Genomic DNA, 18140 nt, shown 5'->3' with positions numbered 1-18140 from the left:
GATTTTAGCATGAGACGCAATGGTCAAAACGTGGCCTCGGAGGTGACACGGGTGCACATTCGCCCTTGCCATCTCGCAGTCAATCGGCCAAAATTAATGCCGAAGACTCTCTACGGCGTTTCTCGCAGCCCGTGAGTTACTTTCGGACTATGAGAAAGTCCATAACCACTCAACTTGCACTGCACTGCGTCAGTGTCTCTTGACTTTGGCTTTTTGAAAGGTCGCCGTTATTAGCAACTACTGGACACTCCAGGCGCATTTCTGCCGTCCTCGCCGCCATCGCCGTTATTTTCCTTATAAAGTCAAAGCGTGATAACATCGTCCCCGCGCGCCGTATCCAGTGTGTGCGAGGGAAAGCGTTCGAGGGTGATCCAACGATAGCGGCTCCATCGCGCGCGCGCAGAGAAAGAAAGTGGGGAGGAAGCGCGCGGTTTTCCGTTGCGTGCAAGGCACCGAGTAGAAAGGAGGGAGGGAGGATCTACTCCGGTGGCTGCTGCGTAAGACGCGGACACGCAGGCCATATTTTAATATCTATCTGCGATGAGTAGAGAGTTTAGGTGCGTCGCGGGCTCGTAGCATTGTGGGCGCTAACTTCTGGCCGCCTAGTTCGCGTTGTACCGAGAGGCCGCACAGTGGTCAGTTCGCTCACTGCTGCTGCCGCACTTCCTCACTACAGCGTTTTGACAGCGAGTTTCTGCGGTCATCACGTGAGCTGTGTTCACGTTTGCTTGTGCGCGCCTGCGTACATGTTAATTTAGTTAGTAAGCAAATGTTCACAACTTTATACGGCCGACAAAACTGCCATCCTTACTTCGTATAGCTATCTGCTAATTTGTTACGTAATCGATGTTTCACCTTTCGGACGAAGCTGCGACTTCTTTTGCGCATGCCAGGTTAATCATGTCTTCCATTGGATAGATCAGGTAAATGAAAGCTCGACTCTTTGATCTAAAGTTATCGGGCAATTGAAGATGTGCGTTCTCCAGCGAAACATCAGCACGTAAAACGTTTACGGAATTCCGTATTTAGCTAGGCTGATGGGTATAAAAAGGCATCGAAGGACGCCGCTGCTAAAAACCCACCAAGCGCCAACAACGCTATTAGCACCAGGGAGAATAGAACCCGAATATGAAAAAGCAATAGTCGCGTTGAACTTTCTTTAAGAACTGCTTGAAATGGAAGAGCTAAATGACACTTTCGCGTTTCTTCGGTCCAGTCACGTCAGCGTCTTCTTTTTCACCCCTTCCCCTCCCCTCTTTCTCGAAAAGCTACGAACTTCTCCGAATAAGGAGATGAAGGCGTAGCATTGCGCTCGCAGAAACGGCGCTTAAATAATGCGAAGCTCTACCACTACAGGGACGGCGCGGCGCGGAGCGCATTCAAAACGAAATTTAGATACCTCATATACGCGCTCCTAGCGCTTTCATACCGAAATGCCCGATTCGACGTTCGTCCTCTGTATGCGCTATACCTCGCAACAAACCGTTGGGCATTCGTCTCTTAATACGAATTCCTTTTCAAAGCCTGCTGGTGGTGAAAAAAGGCAGCTCTCGCGATGAATACAGGAAGTGGAAGCGCTTTTGGACGTCGCCGTTCGAGCTCGCCTATGTGCCCGCGTCCGCGGAGTCAATGCTGTATGGTCCTTGACTATTACTCAGGGGCACTTTGATGACGCCGACGCATACATATATATTAAAGACATGGGCAGGCTGGGGGGGGGGGGGGGGGGTAGGAACTTCGACATGTCTCTTTCGTTATGTGCACTTCGTATATATGGGATGGTGCGAAGAAGACAGTACCAGTTTTCATACATAGCCTCATCACTGTCATTTGTGCGAGAGCTGAGAAAAAAAGCAGCCGCTCTCTTTGAGAAGTAAACATCCCTTGCTGCTGGAGGAAAACTTTGTAACGAAAGGCACGCGTTTTTCACGAAGCAGCAGATACGAACGAAGCTCGAAGCTTCCGGAAATTTCTGACGGTTTCTTGTCGCAAAGTATGTAGCCACCCTTCAGGTCTAATCATGTAGTTGTAGATTTACGAAGGGCTGTGGAGAAGAAAAACCCTCTTATGGAAGCTGCCTTTTGTTGAACATGAAGCGCTCTTCTTTCTAATACGATGGGTAAATATTGATTACGCGTTTGACATCGGTTGTTATGGAAAACATCCATGCAGTGTCATTCCAAAGCCGACCACGCATACGTGTAAAGGGAGCTGTGTACAGGTATGCGTCGTCAGAATTCACTTAGGCCGAGTGCCGTGCATGAAGGCATGATGGAGATACTTCACGGGCAATTTTTCCTTGCTTTCCGGTACTCTGTGGCACCTTTTTATTTGTATAGAACTACTAATAGGTAAATTATACACTCGTAGATGCAAAATAAAAAGCAATTTCTTACATCGTAAAAGCGGTAAGAAAAGTGTTACTAAACATACCGGTTATGATACAGAAAATTGTCTTCTGTGTCTCTTCTATTGGCTCTAAATAAGATGCACTTGGGTGGGTAAACGCGCATGAGTTGTTAACAAAATTTTTGAATAATATGCATCGGTACTAAGAGTCTTTTGAAGTGCGGCTGAGTTTGAGAAAAGAAAGTTCTGACAGTAACGTGATGTAATAAACGCACGCTTTCCCCCGTTCAGATCAGCCCGCAGCTTACTGTGACCGCGTGCTACTTTGAAAACCGATACCGAATTTCTAAACAGGTGCGAGGTTTGTCCTCCGAGCGGCAAGATTTCTGGCGCAAAAAGTCAACACACACGGCCGCGGTTTGCGAGCTCTAAGTAGCACCAAAAAGTTGGTGCATTTTTATCCGACTTCTCGCGAAACACGCGAACTTAAAGGGAAATTTATCCGTCCATGGCACATGTAAACCAGAAGTATGAAATGTTCCGCGTTTTTTAGAACTAATTATGACTGTGAAATGGTAAGTAGCGACCAGCCAAGACTGCTGAATTTGTACGAAATAGCTGGTTGTAAAGTGCGTGATCTCACATTGTCAAAATTTTATTATTTAACGCTTTCCCCTCTTTGGAACTTAATATGTTAACGTATGTTCTGAGGATCAGCTGTACGATTTATTTTCTTCTATAGATTTCCCCATTCGCTGTTCCTGTAACATTTCACTGTCTAAACTAAATATTTCTTTATTGCTTTTTTTACAACAGTGAACTATTTCCACTAGTTCATCAACATCTGTTTTATATGTGTAACGTGTGTGATGCCTTGTGGTCAAATGTATTGAAAGAGGCCGAGGGTCACTCAAGCCGCGCCTGTGCGACTTTTTCCTCTAGCTCCTCCATTTATTTTCTGTGCAAATGAAAATCATTCAAGAAAGAAAGAAAGAAAGAAAGAAAGAAAAGAAAGAAAGAAAGAGAGAAAGAAAGAAAGAAAGAAAGAAAGAAAGAAAGAAAGAAAGAAAGAAAGAAAGAAAGAAAGAAAGAAAGAAAGAAAGAAAGAAAGAAAGAAAGAAAGAAAGAAAGAAAGAAAGAAAGAAAGAAAGAAAGAAAGAAAGAAAGAAAGAAAGAAAGAAAGAAAGAAAGAAAGAAACTGATCGAACTGGTTAACACCTCCAGATCTAGATCTTATAGTACACTTACAAAAATATCCTGGAAAGTGAAGCGAACGGGAAGCTTTTCACCGCAGTTCGACTCGTAGAGTATCGCGCGTCCAGCTTTCTTTTCGTCCACCTTTACTTCCTTCTCACTTTCTCGGAGCGTACTTTTCGCGTTTGTTTTGTGCTAATTATCTCTAAACGTGGAGCCAAGTTCTTTTCTTTCCTCATCTATCTTTCTCTCGCTTCTCCTGGATGGTGGGCTTTCACTCCAGTACTTTTTTCCCCTCATTCCGAGCATATTTGTCGCGAACTCTCTGCATTCCTGTGCACGAGGTAGTGAAACCAGGCCTGCACTGGTGCGAAACCACTGCACTGGTGCGAAGCCTCTAATGCACCGAAACCATCATCATCGACGCCTAGTATGAACACGTACTTACAGCGTGCTATTACTCCCCGCACGTATTGTTCGGCAGCTGTCTCAAAAACGGAAAAATTTAGCGCCCCCCCCCCCCCCCTTCGCATCACAGTTTTTTCTTCTTCCTCCCGGCAACACGTCTAATAGCCATCGAGGCTGAGACGTATAGTCGTTAGACTCAGAAGTATCTAAATATCGCTTCCGAGTATCCCATTCCAGGTCACCGATAGAGTTATACGCGAAAGTATGATTCGGGACAACTCTAGAGCAGCCAGTTCCAGGGATCAAAGATAGCATCATCACGTACAGGGAAATTGTAGATCATTACAAAGCCAAAAGAAGAATCTTTCCGCCTCCGCATCGGTCTCTCTTTCTGAAGGACGCTTGCATTTGGCGGCACCTCCAGGGAAACAATTATACATCACCACATTGGATCTACTTAACACAGACGAGGGACAAAAACGACGCCCTCTGCAAAATTTGTAAGCAAGAAGGTACGTTAGACTATATAATATGGGAGTGTGCTGGCTCCCCAGGGGCCAAGGGAAACATTGACAGTAGAGAAGCCTGGGAGGCCTTGCTCCAGAGCGAGACTGAAGACGACCAGCGTCGAGCAATCCGCCTGGCCGTTGAGGCCGTGAAGACTCACCGTCCTCAACACGCAAGGAATGCTTCCTCCTCTCCCCCGTACCTACGTGTGGGTTAAGAGTCTGGCACCCCAGCTCGGTGGAATAATAAAGTTTTCAATCAATCAATCAATCAGTGGAAATGCATCTCTCTTTCCGAAAGAAAAAAAGGAGAAAAGTGAATGAGAGACAAGGAGCTTATGCGGTGTATCATAAAGAACGCCTGGGTGCCCGTATGCTTGGGTAAGTTGGTGAAAGCAATTAAAGATCATACGAGGAGATTATGCCTCATACGTGAGGATATTACACGTTATTTAAAGAGATCAAGCACATGGAACTTAGTTGTTATTGCGCCACGTGAGACGAGGTGCGGTGCGTAGAGGCTTTAATTGAATTTACCTTGGTTTATCTTGGAAGGGGTGAAACGGAGAAGAAAATTTTCTGATCAGCAGTACATCATGTGGGTCTCTCTCTCTCTCTCTCTCTCTCTCTCTCTCTCTCTCTCTTGCTCGCTCCACGAGTGCCCTATCTAAAACTGTCTACTCATCGTAACTGAACCGCTTTCTCGCTCTCATCCAGGTCGCACGCGAGGGATGTCAGCGGCGTCAAAGAAAAGCGACAGCTTTGACAGGGCGCTGTCACGAGAAGACAAGTGCGCCGTCAAACGTCGATCACGCAGAAGGTGCTCTCGGAGAGAGTCGGCGCGCAGTACGGCCTATTAGGAATCGTTCGCCCATGCGCGCGGACCCAGATAGAGGCTACACTTACCTTCTCCAAATTCTTCCTTTGAGATCCACAGAGAGGACCCCGCAGCGAACAGCGTCTAAATAACACAAAGGGATTCGCACCGTGACCTCACGTAAGCGGACCGACAACTCGCATAACAAAACGTGGACGGCGACCAGCAGTGATTGTAGCATCTGTGATCTCGCCGCGCCAATGAATCAATGAAGTCGGCGAAGAAGACCGAAGCGAAAGCCTCCACGTCTGCCACGAGTGCAAAGTTCAAGCACTAGTACTCACCTTGCGCCCAGGTGGAAGACACAAGACGTGCGAGAGTAACGTGACGTTGGCGCCGAGCCAATGCGCGCTGTCTCCACCGAGGGAAGAGCCAGGACGACATTGTTCTGAGAACACAGCTAACCACTCCTAAGTAAAGAATCCACTTGAGATTACGATTGCAAGGTGGTTTCATGTGTAGACACAGCTATTTCTGCAAAACATCCGTGGCTGCCAACACCGCCTTGTGTCGGCATAACACAATCAGGTAGGCATTGAGGCGCCGTGAGCGTCATGTCGCTATTTCGCTTTCAGGATAACGTTCGGTGGGACATCTATTAACTCCATCACCTCAAAAACCATTATCTTGAACGCAATCCATGCCAGTTCCAACGTTGACCGGCAAGCGTGGGATTTTGCTTTTTCCTACTAACGTTTTGAATGCACACAATCACCATCATAACCGGCACCACAAACTTATTCGATGCTCTTGCAGTATCTTTCTCAGATATGCTTCAGTCTGCACGCAGTGAAGGGCTTCACATCTCGTCGCAAGACTTCATGTAGTCGAATCCCTCGAAACACATCATACAGGGCACCGTCAAGGAGTGAACAGAAAATTTTTGAAAGGTCAGATCACAGTGTCGCAGCGTAACCCACTAACACCACAGCCAAGCGTATCCTGCAAACGGTATCCTATTATTTGGAGGCGCCCTCTCGAACCACGACGATCAGGCAGGCACTTCTGGCTTTTCTCCAGCTGCACCGACTCCCAATGTTTTGACATCATGCCGCGCCGATGGGCTTTCTTTCCACTGGTCTTACTCAAGCTCCTGAAACCAACACGGCGGCTCGCGTCCGCGTAGCAAGAAGCTCACACGAGCGCGTTTTCATCTGACAACCCTGTGGTCGGCTTATCCGTTGATGTCACCGTACGCTGCGCGACTTCCAACTTCTGGTTCCTTCGCGGCGCAGCTGTGCCTCGGTACACTGGAGCACCATCCCTCTAGTCCTCCTAGGACGGTCGGCTTCCTCAGAGGGACGACGACGATAATCGGGCGACGGCAGAACCGACGACGGCAGTCGTATTCGCTTGCCTCTCGAAACGCACGAACGACAGCAACAGCGAGAAGCACATGGCATCCCGAACCGTCGCAGCAGATCGGATCTTCGATTGCGTCTCGGCGTCTTCCGGTCCGGCGCGTAAGTGGCCAATAAGGAGAGACGACCGCGCCGATTTCGAAGGCATTCCGCGCATCCTGTTCCTATTCTCCGCTGCCGCCCATCGCGAGTACTCTTCGATGAGAACTGTCATGCCGGCTGCACTTGGTACGGGGAACGGAGTCGGGAAGCTACGTTGTCGGGAGGTCGGCTGCTAACGTTTGTTCCGATGCCAGCCTCCGCAGGTGTTGTTCGTCTGCTGTCCCGAACATTTCTGCGGCGGCCGCCGCTGCCGCTGCCACTGCTGCTTCTGGTACCAGTGTTGCGTTGTGCTTGTGTAGAGAGAAAGGGAGGGGGGGCAAGCTGGCTCTCGAAAAGAAAGCTCGCGAGCAGCTCCATCGGCGGCGGCTCCGGAAATAACTCGAGCCGAAGAATTAAGCACCCGAACCATCATGCAGTCCCGCTGCCTCCGGCGGCGGCAGCGGTGGCGGAGTGAGGCTGCAGCGGCTATTTGCGCCGGCCAGAGTCGGCCGTTTGGGGAGAGCCAACGGCGGTTGCAGGCCGCTGGCCAGTGTGGACGTTTACAAGTGCTGACCGGCCGGCTAGCACGCGCGCAAGCGGGGCTCCTTGAAACAACGTTGTATGTACGGCGGGCCGTGCCCGAGGGAACGCGATAAAACAGGCCTCCAGAGTGGTGGTGACCAGGCATCGCGGGGAACGGCTTCTGAGTCAACGATCGCGGGGATGCTGCAACCGCCCCCGCGCAAGCCTGGCGCAGCTTTTGTTCGCGTCGTGAACTCTGCGCATGCGCCGTCTTCTTGCGCGTACTTGATGCACGGCGTCTGGAATTGTTTCCCCTCGGCCGTCTTCCGTCCTTTTTCCCGAGAACAGAAACAAAAGTTCCTCAACGACGGTGCGCCCGCTGGGATTGCTTAGCTCACGTCAGTCCAACTGAAGGAAGAAGCAACCTACGAGCCAAACAAGGATGGCAGGGACCTGACATGAGAGGCGCTATACACTTCTGCGTCCCATTGTGCTTCAGCACATGTTTTTTAGCGGTTCAATTTAGTTTTCTAGCTCTAAGAAGACAGAAAGGTATGGCAGTAGAACACGTGGTGGGGCTAGTTGGTTCATAGCTTTCAAAAGATGAAGCGCCAACAGAGACAGCACACTAAGACAGAACAATGACAGGACAAGGCGCTACTTGCGACTGTTTATTGAGGTCAAAGCGGCTGAATTTGTAGCCATGGGGAGAGAGGAAGAAAAAAAAATGTTTTCTTTCTTAGTGTGCTGTCTCTGTTGGCGCTTCATCTTTTGTAAGAAGACAGAAAGCCACGTCAAACAAAGAGCATATACATGCAGGGCAAGATTTTCGTTTTTCTTCCGACAGTAAGAGCACGCACTTCAGAATGTGATCAACTAGGAAATGTTCGTTCGTGCATTAAAGCCAGTGGTCGCTGAAGTACTCCGATACTTGCTGGCAAGCACGGTACAGTACTGAATATCGCCACTGGTTGTACCGTTATCCAGTATCGCCCAGATATGCTGCTCAAATAGCTCCAAGCACATTCTTCGCTTCTTTACAGTTCCGGATGGCGTGAAAGTGCCGATCTATCTTTCTTTTGTGTGAAGCTTTCTTTGCCTACCATTCCATGATTTTGCCGTGTTCGGTCAACCGATGGAGTTCTCGTCGAGTAGATTCCTGCGCACTCTTAAAAAGAAAGAAGAAAAAAATGCATCCGGATTCGAACCCCGGTCCCTCAGCACAGCCGCCCCACGCTCTAGCAGATAGGCCACAACTTTTTCTTTTTTATTTCTTTATTGCCCGTTTAGGCAAGACAAGACAGAGTGTAAAACGCTACGCAGCTTGGACATGCCCACGTCGTTGTACGCTCAATGCGCGAAATTTTCATAGAAAGTGTTGTGAATATGGCCAAGTGTATAAGGCACTGCCTGAACCGCCTTATTGGATTACAGTGCTCGACGGCTTGGCTGTATTGAAGAAATTTTAATTTAGTTGTGTCGGCAAAGAGAGGTTGTCTCATTTTACCATCAAGCCACAACTGTATTGTTTATTGTTGTTTAAGAACACGGAGATCGCCTAAGCTTCGCCTTCACTGGTGGAACGCGATAGAATTCAAAGATCCCTGACTGCTTCTCGTGCACTAAGACACAATAGCACGTACAGTTGCACCGTGCCAACGCGAATTAGCTCTTTCCGTTTATCGCCGCTCGTTAATTACGACGATGATCTCCACACAACGACGCACACCGACAACAGGACACTGGCCGAGAAGCGGGCATTACATATCGTGCCAATGCAAATCAGCTTTTCGAGATTATAGCTGTGTGTTGATGACGATAAACACGATTTTTATACAATAGTACGTACCCACAAGCAACAGGTGATTGGAATATGAGCTGTGACATTGCATAGCACGGGGTGCACGGCAGCAGATACGCGCGCCAGTTTACGCCAAGGACGAAAGAATAGAATGAGCAAATACATGGCGTTTCTTTACCCGTTTCACGAAAGGTTCGCTCCACGTGCATTCCCAAAATATGACTTGGATCTGCATTATTTTTTTTTTCTCTCTACACACTCTATAGGTGAATGTATATCGTCAACACATAACACTGCTTTATTCACTTATCTTGTAGAGCATAAGCCTCTCTCTAACACGTCCAGGCAGAAACGAAATAATACGGGATCTGCCAGCGTGAGTCATATTGCATTCTTGCACCCTCTAACAAAGCGAGCGCCTTCTGTCGAACACAGGGTCACGGGCTGCATGATGAGCACCAGTTCGAGCTACAGCCATTTGCACAGGTATTTTGTCCTTAAAAACTGTGGCAGTAACAAAAGTAATAAAAAATACTAACTGAGGGAAACGTTGAACGATTACTAAACAGCGCGCTTTGTTTATGCGTGCGCTCCTACGACAACAATTATAAGCATTTTTTTTTTCGGGAAGTATACGGCTTAACAACCTAGTACATGTGAGAGTCAGCAAATATATTCTCAGCAGAAATTGCCCATGCCTAAAAGCAATCGAATGGGTGGCCATTTATGCATACCCTCAACAAATGAATGAATGAATGAATGAATGAATGAATGAATTGTACTAGAAGAGAAACTTGGCCGAGTTGGTGGTGATTCATGTTTCAGAAATTATTTTCTTCTTTTCTTTCGTCTTTGTCTATTTTGCGCTGTTAATTTCCGAAACATGAATGAATGAATGAATAAATGAATGAATGAGTCAATCAATCAATCAATCAAATAATCAATCAATCAATCAATCAATGGACTGCTCAATCTTCGTTCACTCATTCCTCAAGCAAAATGTATAGCGCTGAGGAAATGTGTATCACATCAACATTATTGTTTAGAGGCGGAGGGAGAGGGGGGCAGGGTAATTTTCGTCAACTAAATAAGCTCGTAAAAGAGCTTCATTGCGCAAAACGCTAAAAGATGCGCTGCACCAGAGCCGTCACATATACGCCAAGTATGTGGAGAGGCGCTGCTAATTTCTGCAAGAAATAAATCACGCGAAAATGATCACGATGTTCCACGTTTATGCCACGTACCAATGACAGGAGAAGACCAAGAACGTGGCGGCTGATGACATCCTAAGAGAAATTCTTATTCAAAGAAAAGAAACGAAAGGAAGGACCGCAAAACTAGAATGCTATGCGAGGGAGCCGTCAGTCGAAGTGGAAGAAAATTATGAAGGAGGTATTAATCAGGCAAAGAGTAAAGGCAACGTTAATAAAGGAATTCGAGAACTAATTTCATTGAGACGAATAGAATATTAGCGCGTTAATTATTTTCTTCCACTTCAATATCGAGCATCAAATATTTTTCTCCTTCTTTCCAGTCTCCTTCATTCCTTCCTTCCTTCTCTCCTTTTGTTCTCATTTATTTGTTTACTCCAGACCCTCAGTCAGTATCTACTGGCGTTTGTCCCTTTACGAGCTGAGCGTGCCAATTTAGGCGAATGAGAGCCAAATCAGCAAGGAGGGCGGCACGGTTGCCCCGGTGGCGCCATTGTAACCGGCGCCAGAGCGCGCAGCGCGGTAGCCGCCCGCCTCCTCCTCGAGCACGCGCAGGTATACGGGGCCGAGCACGGCAGTTGGAGAGCGCTTTTATGCGGACCACGCGGGGCACCGCGCCGTTGCCGCGGCGATGGGTCAATTATGCCGAGAGGCGCCCGAGCGCGTTGCAAGCGAGCAGCGCGCTGTTCCCGACGTCTAGAAGAAGAAAAAGTCGAGGCTAACAAACACAGCGGGCTGCCGCCAAGCTACACCCGGTGCGACGGGCCGTCACGCCTCAACGAAAGAGCGGCGCCACGCTGGAGGAACAAGGTATCGCCGGGGAGCGCGCGCCGTCGTGAAAGTTGCGCGTGTTAGTTACCTGGGCAGCAAGACGAGGGAAATACAGCGCGACGCAGTACAGACGCGAAGCACGGGAAACCAAGCGTGGATAGCTGTTGGCTACGAAGATGGGAGCAGGCAGACGGCAGCTTCGCTCAAAAGCGAACGCCGGGCTCGGATGTGACGACGAAAGAACGCGCGAAGGGAGAATGAGATGCTTTGCAATATCGCGTTTCATTACAGAGAGTTAGTGTAGCGCATAGGTATTGGTGTGGACACACTGGAATGCGCAGCCAGAGAAAAGAACGCGGTTGGCGACATGTTAAGACGATGCGTACAACGATAAGGCACAACATTTATTCACTAGGGTTGAGGATTGGGCGAGTTGGTATTGCATTCTAGAACTGGTACAGCGCAACATAAAAAGGAAGAAACAAGTCGAGCAAGCCAGACAAAGGAACAGAGCGTTGTTCCAACTGGTTTATTAGCGAGTTGCACGAAATATATACCTTTAAGAGAGCATCAGGACAAGTCGTCACAACACTTCACAAAACGTCACACCGACAGAAGGCTACACCATCATGGAACACAGCACTCCGTTCCTTAATCTCGCCGGCTCGGCTTGTTTCTTCCTTTGTATGTTGCGCTGTACCAGTTCTGGAAAACAACATTTATTCTTTTTAGCTTATTTTTATTCTACGCGTGAGGCTACAAGATGCTATTATATTTATTTATTTATTTATTTATTTATTTATTTATTTATTTATTTATTTATTTATTTATTTATTTATTTATTTATTTATTTAATATTCAATTAACTAAATAATTAATTATTCAATAATTGAAAAAGTCGCAGTTTTGCCAGGCAGGCAAAGCATCGATTCTGAATTTAAATTAGTCTAGAAAGCCTGGCTCCAGCCGATTTCAGGAAAGTTGTGGTCATCCTGTACATCCCCGGCTTATCGCGCGGATAAAAAAAAAAAGGTAGGACAACGCGCGAATGTCAAAGTAGCGTTTTCCTCTCCAATCAAACTGCAATGTCCTTGCAGTCAAACCAGGCCTGGCCTACCCCCGAAAAGCCAGTGTGCAATAAGAGGCATCTGAACAAGTTCGCTGATTGTGCTAAGGCAGTAGTGTACAACCTCCCATAAATATGTGGTAACAATTATGTGGGGCAAAGTCGAAGACGCCTCGATGAGAGTGTAAAGGAACACTGCTATAATGTAAACGAAAAGCGGGGAGGGTTGCTCGATGCTCAATGCAAACACTTTAGGCATTCTGGTGTCAGTGCAAGTGACGATAGACGTACTACGTGCGTTCCAGTATGTCAAGACTGCTCCATCGTTGGAAGCGTCAAGGGGTCAGTTAACTAGCGAAATTATTCAAGCCGAAATGATTGATAGGTCAGGGGATAACTCCGTTTTAAAACCGTCAATTGCCCTTTCATCGAAAGTTATGCTATCTGCGTAAAGATAGGTGAGCCTTGCAAACTGCGCACTTGTGACAATTCCAGACGTTGCCTATATATGTGGTTGTCTTACTCGAAATAAACACTGTTGTATGTCAGTGCCTGTGTGTACCAAGTGTTTCTGTGTCCTCGCCCTTTCGTGCGCTACAAGCCTCACCATGTCATACCACGTTTTATGCGAAGCATATTACGAGGGCTCAACCCAGCTCCTCAGGCGCGGCGGTGACCATGAAATCACGTGACACCGTGACGTCACGACAGAGGAGAAGTGGCTTTGGCTCAACTCTTGCAAGACGGGCTGGGTGGGAATCGAACCAGGGTCTCCGGAGTGTGGGACGGAGACGCTACCACTGAGCCACGAGTACAACGCTTCAAAGCGGTACAAAAGCGCCTCTAGTGAATGCGGTGTTGCCTTAGAAACGCGCTGTTTCTAAGGCGTGCGTCTCTTGCTCAGGCGCACATTTCGTTGCCGCGCCGAACGCTGCTTTGCTCGACGCTCACCGCGTCCAATGCGGGGCGCGTAGTCGCTGCCCTGTAGCCCATTGTCTTACACCCCTTGGCGGGTCGACGGGAACGCTGTCGCGTTCCACTCTTGAAGGCGAAGAAGTAATGCATGAGTTGTTTCTTCGTCTAGCCGAACCAAATATAGCCAAGCAACAGCAGTTCACCAGGCTAAACAGTGGTTCAACAACTAAAATAAAGGCTAGTATGCTTCGCATCCTGGGCTTAACCTTACCTAAGCCACAGCCATTTTTTTTTATGAGCGTCAGTGCCACGTATGCTAAAAACGGAAAAATTCCTTTTTCTATGCTCTTTTCCCGAGTTAAGTAATATCGAAGACATTTTTGTAACATTCTATTGTTGTTGGTTTTCTTTTGTTTAGGTTGTCAGAGAACGTTTATGGCATGTTGAACCAGGAATCTGTAGACTAATCCCGCGTTAGGGAAAGAGTTAAACTGGGCAGAAACTGTCTTTCGCGACCTATGAACACGATAAAATATAAAGCCAAAACACCTTCCTAAAACAGCCCTGGTGCGAAATATCTAATATCCAACCACGTCACAACCAGGCGTCGTCCTTCTTTCTTCCCCATCTTCGTGCTTTTCGCAAAGTATGCTTCGTGCACGTACAACTATGCCTGTGGAGAAGCCAGCTTTAAAGTAGACGCAACATGACTCAAGAGGATCGTCTGATGCGTGGCTGAATGGACCCGCGATAACGCCATCCCTGCAGATGGTTGCATGCATAAGCCCATGGTCAAAGAAAGGCAGTGCGTTGGCTCAATGCGAAGAACGACAAAATCTCGCACCCCACCACTGAAGCACAGTAAAAGGTTCTCAACCAGCACCTCAATTTATAAGCGGCCGTTATTAAGCCACCAGCGTAAATAGGCTGAAATATCGCTTTTGTTCCTGATTCATTAAGTGGTGTTGATTTAGTAGGTTATTACCAAAGCCAGAGTTATGCGTGCAGGTTGCGCTAAAAATATCGTGCGACAACTCATCTGTGACTCAAGCCAGAAGCAATAAAGACAAGGAAGGAGGAGGGAGCAAGAAACGAATAAAGAGCTTTTTTTTTAAAAGCACCGGAGCAGTGACGCTCTTGGAACGACAAGCAGCGTTAAGTGCAACACAATTAATTATGTGAAGTGAAGAGTGAGCTCAACCAAGCGGGTGTTCAAGTAGAGCAAAGCGCGAACACCAGGCGTGTGCTTTTTTCCTTTTCTTTTTCTTTTTCTTTTTGTGCGACAGAACGCTTTAGCTGCAGCCAATTAAAAGAGGGAATGACAGGCGTCAGCTGGGCCTTTCATAGTAACGCACTATAAGGCAGGCTAGTTGACTTCATGGCAAAGTGAGTCGCTTGCGGCGCTAGAAGACGCAGATACGCACGAAATAAGAGAAGCACGGTCGAAACAATGGTACATTTACAAAAAAAAATCCATGCATTAGGCTTAAACGGACAAGTCGAAACATTTTTTTTTTTTCGTTTAAAGAAGCAGATACTCAAAAGGTAGTAACAGTTCTCAATAAATCTTCTTCATTTATTTTATTTTTTATACCTCTCTCTCTCTTTCTTTTTGCCCTCTCTCAACCATTATATCTCCCACCTCAGTGCAGGGTAGCAAACCGGAAGCTCGCCTCTGGTTAACCTCCTTGTCTTCCTTCTCTCTCTCTCTCTCCTAAAAAGTTGGTGCGGATGGTCATCTTCCTTTTTGAACTAGGAATAACACGACCTGTTTTGCTTGCTTTGTGCCGTGCGATAAGTTTCGACTACACCAGTGTGGCGGTAAAGCGACGAACGCGACGAAGTGTTGAAGAATGCTTGGCCTTATAGTAGTTGTGCCATTTTAACTTTCGCTACAGATTAACGTGGGGTTCAAACCAATTCTAACTAGAGCGAAATTCGTCATCATGATATACCGAACCTATTCACGGGCACAAGTAGTGTGAATCTGCACCCCTTTCCCCGTGCAGTGCTGTTGAGGTGTCCTCCTGTGAGAGACAGTTACGGCACTGTACTTATCTCTTCCATTCTCCCTAAAATCACTTCACACACACACGCTGATCCGCCGTGGGTTTGGCGTGGCGCTGCTAAGCACGAGTTCCCTTGTACCACGCATTGAGAGCACGTTAAAGAAGCCCAGCTGATCGAAATTAATTCGGAGTTTCTCACTACGGCGTTCCTCATAATCATGTGGTGGTTTTGGCACGGAAAACCCCATAATTTAATTATGTCTTTTCTTTATTGTCCGCTCATTTTCCAAGTCGTCTCCCAAACGAAGCACCTTGGGAAAACAATTTAAGCTTTCTAATATAACTTAAAGTGAGAGAAAATCAGGTCAGCCCAAATAAATGCGTCAGGTCGCTATACAGAATACCACAACTAAACGCATGAAAAGGAAATGGTTAGGCATTAGAACAAGCTTAAAGAGAAACTTACGAAAAACAGCGCCTTTGTTGAAGAATTAGATTGTCATAATACAAAAGAGGAACGCATAGCGAGTTTCATATTACTGCGATAATCCGGCCATGCGGAAGACGCCCAAGTGAGTTTCCTTTTCCATGCGGCCCGAGTTGAAAAACACTGACTTTACATAAGGACTCAGGAGTTAACAGCCAGAACCCTGGAGGCCCTCAAGGCAAGTAAACAAGGCCGCGCGTTCGCAAACAACTCGCGCCGCACGACATTCTCGCCATATGAAGGTCGCGCGTCATGCGGCGCCGAATTGTATTTGCGTGAGTTAGTTGGTGCATGGCACACTAAGAAAAACAAAAGAACCTTGCGCACACGGCACAAAAGAGCAAAGAAACGACACAACGTGAGCGCGATGTTTTCTTTTCTTACATTTTTTTGTCTTAATGCGCGGTGCCTCCCGTGGACATGCCAGTATCGGCCCGTTTGCTCATTAGCGACAAAACTAAAGGAAACGCGACAAGGCCAAGCACTCTTGCTAACGCTAAGCCCGCAAAAAACGAGTCGGCAACCACCAAGGTCGAGGTTTCTCTTCCTCTATACTGTAACTCTATCTTCGAAAGCCCTCGGCCTTCCCTCAGGTCCCCGAAAGACGCGGAGACCCCACTGCGATATAGGGGAGGCTAAAGTGCCTGGCACTTTCGTTCCAGGGTCGCCGTGAACTTGGCCGCCCACTTAGCACTGCTCCCCTGCCGCGCGCATCGAGGCGTGTTGCGTGGTCGCGACGCCACTCAGCGCAGCTCGGCGTGCGACCGGCGGCGATCACCGCGAGCCCGCCAACGCCCCCAGCGTGGCCACCCGCTCGTGGTGCACATGCTCCTAAGAGAAGCGTGTTGCTCCGTGACGCCGATGCCGCCTTCGAGCGGAGGAAACCACCGGTTGGAGAGCTTGCTTAGAAAGACTGTTGCTATACGCACTCGAGATGGTCGACCATGAAAAGTAATAAACGCCGGCGAACGGTGGCCTTTAGCGACCGCGCCCCATTTCTAAATGCCGTTATAAGTGGCGTCCAGGAACAGCGTGTGCTATTCGTTTCGACATGTTTCCTGTAGCCACTACGCGTGCTGCCAGAGCTGCGGCTGGGCAACGCCGCGGCGGTCGCGTTAGCAACGCGCTCCTTCTCTCGCGAAGTTTGGGAAAGCAAGAGGCATTGTCGCTGCGAAAAATATATATACATATATCGACACGTTGGAGACAAAATTACAGAAATCGCGCTCCGTACAGCAAGCAGGCTGGTCTTTGCACGCGGTCGGTAGCCTCGCAACTTTTGAAAGAAAGCCAGCAAACAGTATACAGTGAAAGCTCGTTAATTCGAACTTCAATAATTCGAATATGGATAATTCGGGATAATTTGGTCCGGCCAAGCTCCACAGAAGTCTATGTATAAGAAAGTCCGTTAATTCGAACGCGAGAAGGTGCCCTCACGGTTAATTCGAACTACGCTCGCCTGGCACACGGCCAGAGAAACGCGCCTACTGCCTACACACAAGGCTGTATTGCCTCCGAAACGGAGAGAACGGCGAGAGAAGGCAAAATCGGGAAAAAATCTAAGCGACGCGGGGTCAGCCAGAAGGCAGCGGCGGCTGCCGCCTCTCCGTTCTACGTAACCACCGAGACTTCTTGCCCGTTGCGAATCTCGGAGGCTTTGCAAATTTTGTACAGCTGCTAATGTTGTGCGGAGATGGCACGGCAAGCTCCGAAACACAGCGAATCAAGTACGTCGCAGCTGCGCTTGCAATCAAGAACCAACGAATGAGGGCCTACGCCACCTTCACATGTTCAGCGTCTTTGTCTCGGCAGTCTTCATCGGTTGTGCACCTCTGTTTTCAGCTTAGGAGGTATCGGCCGTCGCGATTCATTGTGATGGTGTTAAGCCTCGGCTCGCGTTCGTTTCGATGGACATCGGTGGTGTGGCACAGTCGGACCCAGAGCTTCGACTTGAAGATGGCGTGTGCCCGTGGCACACGCCATCACTTTCTGACACGCCAAATTTCTGACATGCCCTACTGCTTCCAAATCGCAGTGTACTGTTGCCCTCCTTCACTTTCGTTAGTTCGAACTTTCGTTAATTCGAACTGAAGAGGCTTCCCCTTGCTGTTCGAATTAACGAGCTTTTACTGTACTAAGCGCATCGTGGTGGTTCCATACCCGTGCAAATGCAATCACTCTGCAAACTCTCCTTTTTTTTCTTTTTTTTGAGAGATTTGAGGTCAACCTCTGGCTTTTGTTTCGGTTGGCGGAAAAACGGGAAGTTGCAGAATTACGAGAATTTGTCGCATATACAAACATTTATTGTTCATTGTTCTTTCCCTCATTGTTCAGAACGACATAATAAAAACAGGGCCTTTATTTCTCATCATGAAGATGAGGGAGGCTGGGAGAGAAATCTGAAAGGCGGATTAACTAGCTCCGGCCTCCCGAAAACTCACTTTGGCAAATGTACAGCATACCGAAGTGCACATAATCAAGATCAAAAGGTGATATGCAGAGCAAACAAGACAAACAGCATTATCAACAGCATTAAACAGCAAAAAAAATAATATCAACATCACCAATGCAAAGTATTTTCA

General features: G+C 47.8%; 1 protein-coding gene across 7 annotated transcripts in view; it reads right to left on the bottom strand.

The window, feature by feature from the left end:
- The window catches only part of sei (seizure), a 325563-nt gene that overhangs the window by 182941 nt on the left and 124482 nt on the right, over positions 1-18140 (bottom strand). Inside the window, exon 1 of one of the 7 annotated variants that reach the window (XM_070531707.1) lies at positions 5619-5785. The exons of 5 other annotated variants lie outside the window; for them this stretch is intronic. In XM_070531707.1, the coding sequence (XP_070387808.1) occupies positions 5619-5718 (100 nt within the window). In that variant the 5' untranslated portion in view covers positions 5719-5785. Of the gene's footprint in view, positions 1-5618; positions 5786-18140 lie in introns of those variants that run through there. One more of the 7 variants, XM_070531708.1, reaches the window with a different exon arrangement.

Source organism: Dermacentor albipictus, chromosome 1, assembly GCF_038994185.2.
Source record: "Dermacentor albipictus isolate Rhodes 1998 colony chromosome 1, USDA_Dalb.pri_finalv2, whole genome shotgun sequence".
Taxonomy (NCBI): Eukaryota; Metazoa; Arthropoda; class Arachnida; order Ixodida; family Ixodidae; genus Dermacentor; species Dermacentor albipictus.
This window is presented reverse-complemented; position numbering and strand designations above follow the sequence as displayed.